This window comes from Agelaius phoeniceus, chromosome W (assembly GCF_051311805.1).
Source record: "Agelaius phoeniceus isolate bAgePho1 chromosome W, bAgePho1.hap1, whole genome shotgun sequence".
Classification (NCBI taxonomy): Eukaryota; Metazoa; Chordata; class Aves; order Passeriformes; family Icteridae; genus Agelaius; species Agelaius phoeniceus.
The window spans coordinates 11961873-11974217 of NC_135301.1; the positions used below are offsets into that span (position 1 = coordinate 11961873).

General features: G+C 39.9%; 1 protein-coding gene across 3 annotated transcripts in view; it reads right to left on the reverse strand.

The window, feature by feature from the left end:
• Nucleotides 1–1804: 1804 nt before the first annotated feature.
• The window catches only part of LOC143691892 (uncharacterized), a 72142-nt gene continuing 61601 nt past the window's right edge, over nucleotides 1805–12345 (reverse strand). For 2 of the 3 annotated variants that reach the window (XM_077193206.1, XM_077193204.1), the window contains 4 exons: nucleotides 7620–7652; nucleotides 6711–6797; nucleotides 5938–6067; nucleotides 1805–4573 (listed from right to left, as the gene is read on the reverse strand). In XM_077193206.1, coding sequence (XP_077049321.1) covers nucleotides 4421–4573; nucleotides 5938–6067; nucleotides 6711–6797; nucleotides 7620–7652 — 403 coding nt within the window. In that variant the 3' untranslated portion in view covers nucleotides 1805–4420. The remainder of the gene's footprint in view (nucleotides 4574–5937; nucleotides 6068–6710; nucleotides 6798–7619; nucleotides 7653–12345) is intronic. The other variant, XM_077193205.1, reaches the window with a different exon arrangement.

Genomic DNA, 12345 nt, shown 5'->3' on the forward strand with positions numbered 1-12345 from the left:
CTGTTTGAATCCAGCCTATCTCCACCTTATCTGGGGACCTGGTTTTGTTTGTAGTTTGGTCGAGTTTAGGGGGGCAGCTTCAGACTAGCTGCACTGTGACAGCACACAATCCTGGTGGAGCAAGCAGGAACTTCATTACTGTGCTATGCTACTGGTTTAAAAATTAGCTACCTTCTGCAGAGGCAGGCATTTTACAGAATAGCCCTCTAGTGGTGGCTTTTTAGGAAGAGGGGAACCAAAAATCACCTAATAGGAATAGATATAACTTAACTACATCACAGACGTGCATAGTATTTACAAAACAAAATCAAAAAATATAGAATTTGTAAGAAAATATGACCTGGGGTGGGGTGGGAATTTATATGCTTGATGGATTTGTTTTTGTTAGTTTGCCTTTTTTATAAAAAAAACCCAAAACTTTTTGTAAGTGAACCATTAATTCACATATGATATAACAATGTGCTACATATTGACTTACACATGTGATGCATTAGCTAGTAAGGCTTCCATCCTTAACTAATAATTTTCAAAGGCATGTTTCTTTGCTAACTGTACATAATCCTTTGCATATTCTGTAACTGCTATATAATAGAGCTATGCCATTTCAGGATAACAAAACTCAGGAAATCCAACTAATCTCAGCTGAAATGTGATACACTGCAAGAATTTTAATTTCTCCCAAAGGAGAAACTTAGCTTTTCAAAGGTATTATTTTCATTTGTATCCCCATTTCAAATCAAAGAAGCTGCCTGAATGTAGTGGCCAAGTGTGAGGACGATGGGTGGTTTCTGTGAGAGGCTGCCAGAAGCTTCCTCCATGTCCAACAGAGGCAATCCTTGGTAGCTCCGAAGACAGATGTGACGCTGGCTGAGGCTGGGCCAATTAGAAATGGCGGTAACGCTTCCATGATAACATATTTAAAAAGAAGAAAAAACCCAAAACATTGTGGTGCAGTTGTAATTGTGGCTAGAGAAGAGTAGGGTGAGAATATGTGAAAGGAACAACTCTGCAGACACCAAGGTCAGTGAACAAGGACAGGGAGGAGGTGCTCCAGGCACCAGAGCTGAGACTCTGCAGCCTGTGGTGAAGACCATGGTGAAGCAGGCTGTTCCCCTGCAGCCCATGGACATCCATGGGGATGCCTAGATCTACCTGCAGCCTGTGGAGGACACCCACACTGGAGCAGGTGGATGCCTGGGAAGAGGCTGTGACCTTGCTGGAGGCCTGTGGAGAGAGGACCCCATGCCTGACCAGCCTGTTCTTGAAGGACTGCACCTCGTGGAAAAGTGACCGACATTGCAGCAGTATGGGGAGGACCGCTGCCCATGGAATGGACTCACATTGCAGCGGTTCACAGAGATCTGTTGCTTGTGAGATGGACTAACATTGGAGAAATTAATGAACTGTCTCCCATTGGAAGGACCCCACACTGGAGCAGGGGAAGGACTCTTCTCCCTGAGCAGTGGGAGAAACAATGTGTGATGGACTGACCATAAACCCCATTCCCTATCTCTCTGCACCAACTATGGTAGGAGGTAGAGCTGGAAGGAGAGAGAGGTGGGGGGAAGGTGTTTTTAAGGTTTTCTTTTACTTCTCATTATCCTTCTCTGATTTTGTAAGCAATAAATTCAATATCTCTAATTTGAGCCTGTTTTGCCCATGGTGGTATTTGATGAGTGATCTCTCCTAGTCCTTATGTCAACCCATGAACCCTTCATTATATTTTCTCTCCCCTGTCCAGCTGTGGAGGGGAAGCATCCAGCCAGCATCAGATCAACTGAAAGCATGTAAAAGCAAACTTCCCTCTAAAATATTTAATTTTATTAGTGAAATGGTAGCAAGGACAAGTATGCAAAGAATTTCTTTGCTCTATGCTACTTACACATCATAAATAAGACAGTTGTTGTAAGACACAGTCCTTCACAGTCTTTCTATAAGCATACAAATTTGTCATTCTTTGATCAAAATAAGCTGCTTACCAATCAACAGCATGTGGCTTAAACAACACAAAAATGAGTATCTATACTTTACATGGTAAAGCATTTTCTATAGTCTTAAATGTACACAGTCTCAAGAACATAAAGTCCTATTAAAAAAGTGATTAGCATCTTACAATCAAACTGGATTATTTTACATTCCCTGTAATATGCTTTTCTTTTTCATTTTTGTGATAAGAATTACTTATGCAAAGGAAAATGAAAACAAATTGAAAGCAAATAGTCAATATGGTATTATTTTGTTTTAATTGAAGGAAATAACTTCCCATGAAGTAAGGCAAGTAATTTGATTGTATCAAGTTGTTGTAAAAATAATCTACTTGATTTTAGGTATAAATTTTAAAGGTATGACTCTTAAGAAATCTCACAATGATGAAACTGATTAAATTAATTCAGAGGGTACAAGCCATGTTACAGAATCATAGAATGCACTAGGTTGGAAAAGACCTTTGAGATCATCAAGTCCAACCTATGACCTAACCCAACAGCTCCTAATCAACAAAACCATGGCAGTGAGTGCCATGTCCTGTCTTTTTTTAAACATGTCCAGGGATAGTGACTCCATCACCTCCCTGGGCAGATGACTCCAGTGTGCAATCACTCTTTCAGTGAAGAATTTTTTTTCTAATGTCTAACTTAAACTTCCCTTGGCACAGCTTAAGACTGTGTCCTCTTGTTCTGTCAGTGGTTGCCTGGGAGAAGAGACTGACCTCCACCTGACTACAGCCACCTTTCAGGTAGTTGTAGAGTGTGATAAGGTCTGTCCTGAGCCTCCTTTTTTGACAGGCTAAACAACCCCAGCTCCCTTAGCCGTTCTTCATAGGGCTCGTGTTCCAAGCCCTTCACCAGCCTCATTGCCCTCCTCTGGACGTGTTTAAGAGTCTCAGCATCCTTCCTAAACTGAGGGGCCCAGAACTGGGCACAATACTCAAAGTACTCAAGTACTCAGTGTTTTAGCTTGACAAAAATATTTGGTTTGTCATTCTCTTCTTACATGCTTTTTCTTTTAAGAATTAAAAAAAGAATCTCTACTGTATAACTCCTTTGTAAATTAGAACATTTTCCAAAATTATTTATCCCCTCAGCTTTGCATATGATTCCTTGTTGATCACCCAACAGGTATCAGAGATGATGATGGAGAGGTAACAATTAAGGCCATCCAAATGTAGATTAAATGTCTAAAGGACTGTCTTTGATGCAGGTGATCAGAAAAGGCTTTGTATTCAGCTACTGCTTTTGTACAGTGGTGGTACCCAAAATGCATCTTTGCTTTCACCTATAAATCTCTTCTAGTAATTAAAAAAAAAAAATTAAGATGGAGTTTTAGTATTTTAACAAGTGAATCAAAAAATCCTTCTGAGAAATTACTTGCTTTCTTGTCTACAGTATTGTGGTGGCAAATAACAATAGAAATAATGTAAGATTTAGATGAAAATAAGTAATAGCACAAACATTTCTTGAAAATACCACATTATTTTAAGAAGGCACTAAAGCTTCTGCTTGTGGTCCCATAGTTTTTTAAACAAGTAAGAAAAAAAAATATTTCATAATGGCACCAGTACTATTTGCAGCTGAACACACTGCCGTACAACTCAAAACAAAGCTGTAAGTTATCATAATATCATATAAATGTGCTTACATCTGGAAGGACAAAAATAAACAAAAAACCAAAACAACCCCAAAATATCCCAGTAAGCTAACTTATTATCTATAACATAGCCATGTTCCTTTTTGGAACAGAAAAGTATCATGCATTGTTCAAGTACTTTAAAAGAAATAATTATTTTAAGCATAACAGTAAGAAATTGTTTTAAATAAAATCCAAGAATCTCAAGAAGTAAGCAAATGAAAAACAAACTAGTCAGTGGGCATTTAACATAAGAACCATAAAACTGTGTTTATGTTTAAAAATAATTTTCATTTTTAACAGAAGAAAATGTGTACATTTATGCACCATTTTGAAGCACATCAAACAGTACACATTGAAGGTTTTGTAGATTTTTAACCTGAAAAGCAAGTCAATACAAAATTCATGAACAATCAGAACTTTAAACAATCTTCGATGCATATATTCAGCTTTTTTTTGATAGTACAGGTTTACATCTTTCAGTTTCTGCTTATTTGTAACAGAAAATGGCAAAACTTAACATACATCATTTTACAAGTAAGTACAGCCATCATGGAGACCCATGGATTTTCAGACATGAATAGTTCTGATATCATCTGCCTTTTCAGGGTATAACTACTGATCTGAGCTCTCTTGCTTTACAGCAAGAAATAGACAAAACTGTCACTAGAATTGGAAGAGCTACTAGTACTATCACCATGTTCAGGTTGATTATGTTGATGTTTTCTTCCTTGTTCTGGGAAATAAAAAGTTTCAGATTTCATCCCTTAGTTGAGTCAGTGGTCTATTTTTTGCTTTAAACCTCTTCCATTTTAATTGAATGGTTTTCGTCATTTGGTTGATAGTTCCCATTCTGTTGTAGTTGGACTTCGCCAATCCTTTCTGTATCTCTATTGCCTACTTCCTTGTCAGTTTCTGAATTCTGATCCTCTTCAGTGTGATCTTTGTCCTACCAAAGATAAAATTATTAAAAAACCCAAATTGTCCTAGCATTACAAGATATGACTTCCAACCAATTACTGATATTTTGAATGCCTCAATTTTTACACGCCTTGTTTCAGCAATTTTCAGAATAGAGGTATCAGGGGTTTTAAAATTTTTTAAATTAAAACATTCTTCTAAAGTCTTTTTTTTTTGTAATTGGATGAAGTTAGGCATTCATAATAACCTGTCACCCAATAAATCTTTGCCATAAAGTGATCTGCCATTATGATCAATATTCAGGTAATACAGAACAAGCAATATCATGGCACCTATGAGAAAAAGCTCCAGAAATCAAGACTTTAACATATGTTAAAAGTAAAACAGAATTGCATTTTTTCTATTTTTTGTCAGGTTAATTTTAAGAGAATTCTTGGGTAAGACAATTACTTAAGCATGTGGACAGAGTCACCTAAATCAGCTGTTTTATAACAGTTAAATAATTCTGAGTACCACAAATTACTCTTTAGAAGCATGCTGGGTTTTAAATTATAAATTAAACATTTGAAGATATTTCTTTTCTTAATCACATCACCTTCAATTTTGCAAGGGAAAAATCCCATACTACTCTTTCCTTAAATCTTCAGTTTTATTCCTGCAGAGTCAAATATGCAGTCCAGGACCAAAGCAACCAGGGAGAGGCTGAACTGCAGAATGCAAGTTTATTAAAAATCTTTTCAGATCAAAAGCCTGTGCTGGTTTTGGCTGGGATAGAGCTAATTTTCTCCATAGGAATTAAAAGATGGGGGAAGGAGGAGGGGAGGGGCATTCTGAGCAATGGTGTTTGTCTTCCCAAGTAACTGCTACACGTGATGGGGCCCTGCTCTCCTGGAGATGGCTGAATACCTGCCTGCCCATGGGAAGGAGTGAATGAATTCCTAGTTTTGCTTTGCTTGTGTGTGCAGCATTTGCTTTCCCTATTAAACTGCCTTATTCTCAACCCACAAGTTGTCTCCCTTTTAGTCTTCTGATTTTCTCCCTCATCCCATCAAGGAGGAGTGGATGATAGCAACTGTGTGGTGCTTAGTTGTTGGTCAGGGTTAAACCACAACAGGCAAACTAACCCTGAACCCTGCTGCTTAGTTATACAATCTCCTTTATGCCTGCCCATACAGATAGGCAGCCAGTCAACTCCTAACATATGGCACAGCACAGAAAAGAGAAAGAAACCAAAACAAAGTGTTTCAGTAACCTATTCACACAAGCTCCATCAAGTGGCAATACTTTGATAAAGAAAATGGGGTAAAAGAAGGGTGGGGAAAAGAAGGGTGAGAGAAAGAAAGATGAAGAAGGGAGGAAATTCCAATAATTGTTCCACTTGTAGCAGCTTACCTTCAAAGTAGTGGTGCTTTTGTCAGATTTCTCCTTTCCCTCTTTTACTTTACTAATTTTTTTCTTGAAATGTTCCCTTTCTTTTCTTTCATTATTTGTATCTCTTTCTCTTTTTTTCTCTTTCTTGTTTCTGTTTAAGAAAATTTTTACTCAAATCAGAATTTGATCCCACAGCAACAAATGTACTACCAATGCATACTCTGTACTGTACAGTAAATTGTACAATAACTATGAATGTTGGTATCCTGGTTTGCTTTCTTTCAGAAAGGTTCAGTCACTTTCAAACATAACAAAAATCCCTTCACAAAGACAAGGGAAGAGAGCTAGAGAATGCACGTGTTCAGTATACATGGTATTTGCAAAGAGCTAACAGATTAAAAATTCTCCAGTTGAAAGCATACCAAAGATCAAATCCATAAAGGGCTTTTTGGTCTGTTTTAACTTAGAACTGAATCATACTGACCAATTGAAATTATCTGAGATAACTAATGAAAAGGCAGTAAATCAATGAAAATACTTCCCAAATTGTTTTCAATATATTTATCTGCATCAACTTTTGAGTGTTCTGCTTATTGAAAAATAGACCTTTTCCTTAGAAATGAAAATTACTAAAGAGCTTTTTCCAAACTAAAAAACCAAAAGCCAGAAGAAACACAAATTGAGTTAGCTTATTTCATAACAGTGATCTCTATATCACATTTCAGTTTTAAAAAAATACTACAACTTTTTCCTCCTTTACTGCTCATTAACTTTTATGTTTATAGCAAACTGACCTTCTCGGAGAAGGAGTTTGTGAAGACTTCTTTTTGGTCGTTTTAGGAGACTTGGAGAGACTTCTACTCTTCCTTTTACGTCTTTCTCTGGAGGACCAAGAAATTCAAGATCACCAAAGAAGAAAAATAATAAACTCAGCAACTGAATAAAACCAGAAAGCTCTTAAAATGATCTGACAGAACGAAATAAATATTCCTGAATATAACATTATCTATGACCATAGTATATGAAACATATAAACAACAACAGAAAAAAAAATCATATGTTTCAGTTTGATGGGAAAGGAGAGAAAGGAAGTGAGAAGTAGGAAAAAAAGTTGTGTCCTTCCTTTTAGATTTTAGTTTTATGCTTATCCTTACATGCTTGCACTTATATGTGATAACAATGGAAACACACGGTATTCACTAATCCTGTACTAAGTTTCTTCAGTCAGGAAAATAATACAATTGAATGAAAAGACAAATGAAGACAAAAGGCATAAACTTGAGCAATACAGACTTCAAAAATTAACATTGCAGGATTAAGATCACTAGAATTCCAGTTCAGTATGACTGACATTTAATTCTTGAATACATAAGCTAGCATTCATATTGTTTTAGTAGCAAGCAGTGCAAAATGAATCTCAAGCTGTTGTCAAAATCAAAATGAAAATGTTAATATCAATTGTTTTCCTAGCAGTCCATGCTCAGCAAACCTATGCATTATTCTATAACACACTGAAGAGCTCTTAGTATTTTACAAAACAGCTGTTTTATACAGATGTATGAAATTTGATGAAGTTGCTGTTATGGAGTCTGATCTCAAATAGAGCAGAACATTAAATAACTGGTTGCAAACATACTGAGGCACATGTTAAAATAAAGTAAAAATTGATCAAGTAAAAGCTTCATTTAACATAAAAATACTACCTATCTGTCAAAGATGACTCTTTCCTATCACCTCTTCATAGGGCAGGAAAAGCAGAACAGGAAGAACCAACAAAGACAACAGGGAAGTTAAAAACTAATTGTCAGGGCATTTTAAGACACAAGACAAAAGTTACACTTATGCATACCAGCTTTTGCAATTCCCACTTGTGAGAGTCTGTCCAAATTTTCCCTCATCTGCCTCACGATCATCATTTGGGGACCACTGAAGAGAAGACCCCCCCCGTCTTCTCTGTAGGAGAAAGTTACACACGCCACAGGCTCGAGACCTGAGAGCACAGTGCTAAGCTATTGTTCACAGGTGTTGTTTGCTGTATGCTACACTGAGCCCAAAGAAGGGGGCACCGTGCCCTTTTTGCAACAATAGCCTTGGAAGCTGTCCCACCTCTCAGCCTGGCTGGACTTCTCTTGAGTTCTGGGTGGTCCCCTGCAGAAGACCCCTCTCACTTGTTTGCAACCACCGTGACAGACAAACTGAGATGTAAGAAGCTTCTCCATCAAGGACTGAGACATGAAACCCCTATGTGAAAAGGCCCCTCTCCTCCTTCCAAGGACTGGAACTGAAACCCCTAACCCGGGGGAGGTGTGTGGGGGGAGGCAAGCTGACCAAAGTGAGATGTTTGCCTGCAGGTTGTGACCACTGGACCATGAAAACAATGGCTCTTGTTTACTGCTGAGAACATGGACTACCTGTTACATCTATTCCTTATTGTATCTGTTTCCCCACCCCTCACAATTTTCAATAGAATTATCATATTAAAAACCTCTGAATTAGCTAGAGATTTTGAGATCTCCCTGACGTAACAGGCGGATCCTCGACTGGACTGGACCAAAGGACTTCGTCTCTACGTTTGGTAGCTCTATCCCCCTCTTTCTCTCTCTCTTTTCTCTCTCTTTCTCTATCTTTTTCTCTCCCTTAATCTCTCTATCGCATTTTGCTGTGGTCATTCAATAAAGGTGGATTTCTTTTGATTATCACTGCAAACCCCCTTGTTCCGTGTCGGTTCTTTTTGCACCCTGAGATCAATCCACGAACCATCACGAACCCCATTTGTACAGACGGATCGTGACACCACTGATTTTCTTTAATATTTAGGAAGGCCAAGAAAACAACAGTTATTAGATAAATTACAAAAGCATAAATTAAGATATACTTAGTATCACTATTTGGATTCATACTCTGACAGTATCATCTAGCTTGATCTACCTGATGTTGCACAGGACAAAAGTTCATAACTATTTTTTTCAGCAAGTTCTTAAGTTTGATTAAATTTTTGGTAAACAAAGATATAAAGTGGCCTCAAAATCATGGAAAGAACGTCCACAATCATTGATCAGCTGTTCACTGGTTAACATGCACCTCATTTTGAACAGCCTTACATTTATCACCACCTTTTTTCAAATGGGGACATTGGAAATTAATATATTGTTCTGACAGTGTTCCCACTTGGTCTACATTGAGTACATACCCTTTATTTTGTTTTCCTGCATACATATCTGTGAGCAACCAAGTAAGCACCCTAGTAATTATGTTTCAACTAGAAACTGTTTATTCATTGAATCTAATTTTCAGTTTCTGTTTTTCATATTTCAAGTTGAAGAACTACAGCTGTGTCTGACACCATTCCTACCTCTATGCTACATTTGTCTATAAAAAGATTTTTGTGTGCCTGTTTTTATTCACACTCTTAAGGAACACTAATACAGCAAAATTTAAGGAAAAATAGTTTGAAAAATTTGATACTGATTTTGTGACTCTAAATCATACACAGAACTAACATTCTTGTCTCAAAGGAAAAATTCCTCAGGGTAATGACAGGAACCAACTTCCTGTTGATTTAAATAAAGTTCACTAGAAATCACTCCAAGATTTGCCTTAGACCAACATTAGGTCTAGCGGTTTTAGAATTTTTTGAATTCTGAGACAGAAGCTCTGACACCAAGACATTTCACAACACCTGTCTCCAACTAGTAGTACTTGGAAGAATGATGGTAGTGTGGAATAAGACCCCCTCTACTCCACTCTCGTGAGTGTTGAGTAATACATTCTGTGCAGGTAGCTCAGTGTGAAGATGCAGTGCGAGCTGCAGATTAAACTCTGGGTGGTGGGAAATAGTGTGAGCCCCAGGAAGAGGGTGTGAACTGGCACTGACCTTTTGCACAACAAAGGGCACAGGGACCTGTAGCACCAGCCAGGTGATCGGACACTCAGAGACACAGCAGGAACTGAGGACTCAGGAGGAAGACCCCAGACTATTGTACAGATAGACTGGAAGGATATAAAAGCCCAGGGATTCAGTTATTCAGGGTCCCTCCTAGAAGGCACCAGCTTGAGCTGTTTCTGTGTTACTGCACCATGAATAAATTAAGGAATCAGATGTCTGAGACTGCTATGGGAAAACTGGGGTTGAGCCAGGAACAAAATCATATGAGAGTGGGGTGTGTAAAAAACACAAAAAACTTGCTTATCAACAACCTGGACAAAGGGATAGAATGTACCCTCAGTAAGTTTGCTGATAATACTAAACTGGGGGGAGTGGCTGATACACCTTAAGACTGTGTTGCCATTCATCAGGACCTTGATAGGCTGGAGAGTTGGGCAGACAGAAACCTAATGAGGTTCAACAAGAGTAAGTGTAGGGTCCTGCACCTGGGGAGGAATAACCCCAAGGACCAGTATAGGCTGGGGCTGACCTACTAGAGAGCAGCTCTGTGGAGAAGGACCTGGAAGTCTTGGTGCATGACAAGTTGACCATGAGCCAGCAGTGTGCCCTTGTGGCCAGGAGGGCCAATGATATGCTGGGGTGCATTGGGAAGAGTGTGGTCAGCAGGTTGAGGGAGGTGATCCTCCCCCTCTATTTGGCCCTACTGAGGCCACATCTGGAGTTGTGTGTCCAGTTCTGGGCTCCTCAGTACAAAAAAGACAAGGAGTTACTGGAAAGGGTTCAGTGGAGGGACACTAAGATGATGGGGGGGTCTGGAGCATCTCTCTTATGTGGAAACACTGTGGGAGATGGGCCTCTTTAGTCTAGAGAAGGCTCAGAGAGGATATGATCACTACATATAAATATCTCAAAGGTGGGTGCCAAGAGAATGGTGCCAGAGTCTTTTCAGTGGTGCCCAGTGACAGAACCAGGAGCAATGGCCATAAACTAAAACACAAATAGTTCCATCTCAACATGAGGAAGAACTTCTTTATGTTGTGGGTGGCAGAGCACTGGAACAGGTTGCCCAGGGAGGTTGTGGATTCTCCCTCTCAGGAGACATTCAAAACTCACCTGGACACATTTCTGTGTAACCTGCTCTAGGTGACACTCTGTTCCAGTGCAGTCTATATCAATTCACAGCAGATTGTGGGGCTGTGTTTCCACCCCTGGGGCAGTTGGTTCCAGGTGTATTGGATTCCCCTCCAAGTGAAAGCAAACTGCGGCCTGCACTCTTCCGCCAAAGGGATTGAGAAAAATGCATTAGCGATATCAGTTGTGGCACCATTTGGCTGCTTTTGATTCCAGCTCATACTGAAGTTCAAACATGTCTGGAACTACAGCACTCAGAGGTGGTGTGACTTCATTGAGGCCACAATACTCCACTATCAGCCTCCATTCCACATTAAACTTTCACACTGGCCATATGGGGCTGTTAATGGGTGAGTGGGTCCTGCTGATCACTCCTTGGCTCTGGGTGGGAGTTTAAGAGTCTCAGTTGGTGCAATATTGCCGCCGATGCACTGTCCTGGTAGCAATTGGTATTTGCTCATCTTCAACCTGCAGCAATCCCATGATGAAGGGATCTTCGGAGAGGTCAGGCAGGGTGGATAACTGTTTGATTTTTCTGTATTCACAGCTATACCAAAAGCCCATTGATACCCTTTTGGATCCTTGAAGTACCTTCTCCTGAGGTAGTCAATGCCAAAGATACAAGGTGCCTCTGGGCCAGTCACAATGGTATGCTTTTCCCATTTGTCCTGTTAAACTCACCTCAGCCTCTAATACAGACAACTCCTGGCCTCCCCCTGTCACTCCAGAGATGCAGATGGATTCCACACTGTTCTGCCTTGATGGCGTCAGTGTGCACTGTGCACCGGTATCTACTAAAGCTTTATACTTCTGGGGATCTGATGTGCCAGGCCATTAAATACACACAGTCCAGTATACCCAGTCATCCCTTTCCTCCTCCTGGCTGAAGGCAGGGACCCTCTGTTCCTGGTCAGAGTATTCACTGTCTGACCTTTGGGATGCCAGATCAGAAGTGTCCTCACCAGGGTTAATGGAAGTGATTTCAGTTCTTTTATGTCTGGGAGATCGCTGATTGCTTTCTTGTGTCTCTGCAGTAATGACACGGAGTCAATTTGGATGACCCTTTCTTAACAGCTCTCTTCCCTCTCAGTTCACAGACATGGCCTTCCAGCTTAAAGGTGGGTTCACCATCCCACTTCCTCACGCCCTCTCTCTGGTCACACAGAAAGAACCAGAGTTGGCCTCATTGCCTGAGCTTGGGACTTCCCTCTGACCAGAGCAGGAGAGGACCAATCTCTTGGGCTGCCCCTAAAAGCTGGGGTGCTGGCTTGTAGGGATGAGGAAGTATCCAGTGTTTCTTCTACATTTCAGAGCCAGGAAGATGCCATCTCTACAGCTGGTGTATCCATTTGTGGATAATACGATGATACCAAGCTGCTGGAATATGATGCAGGGATGCTTTGAACCACCTT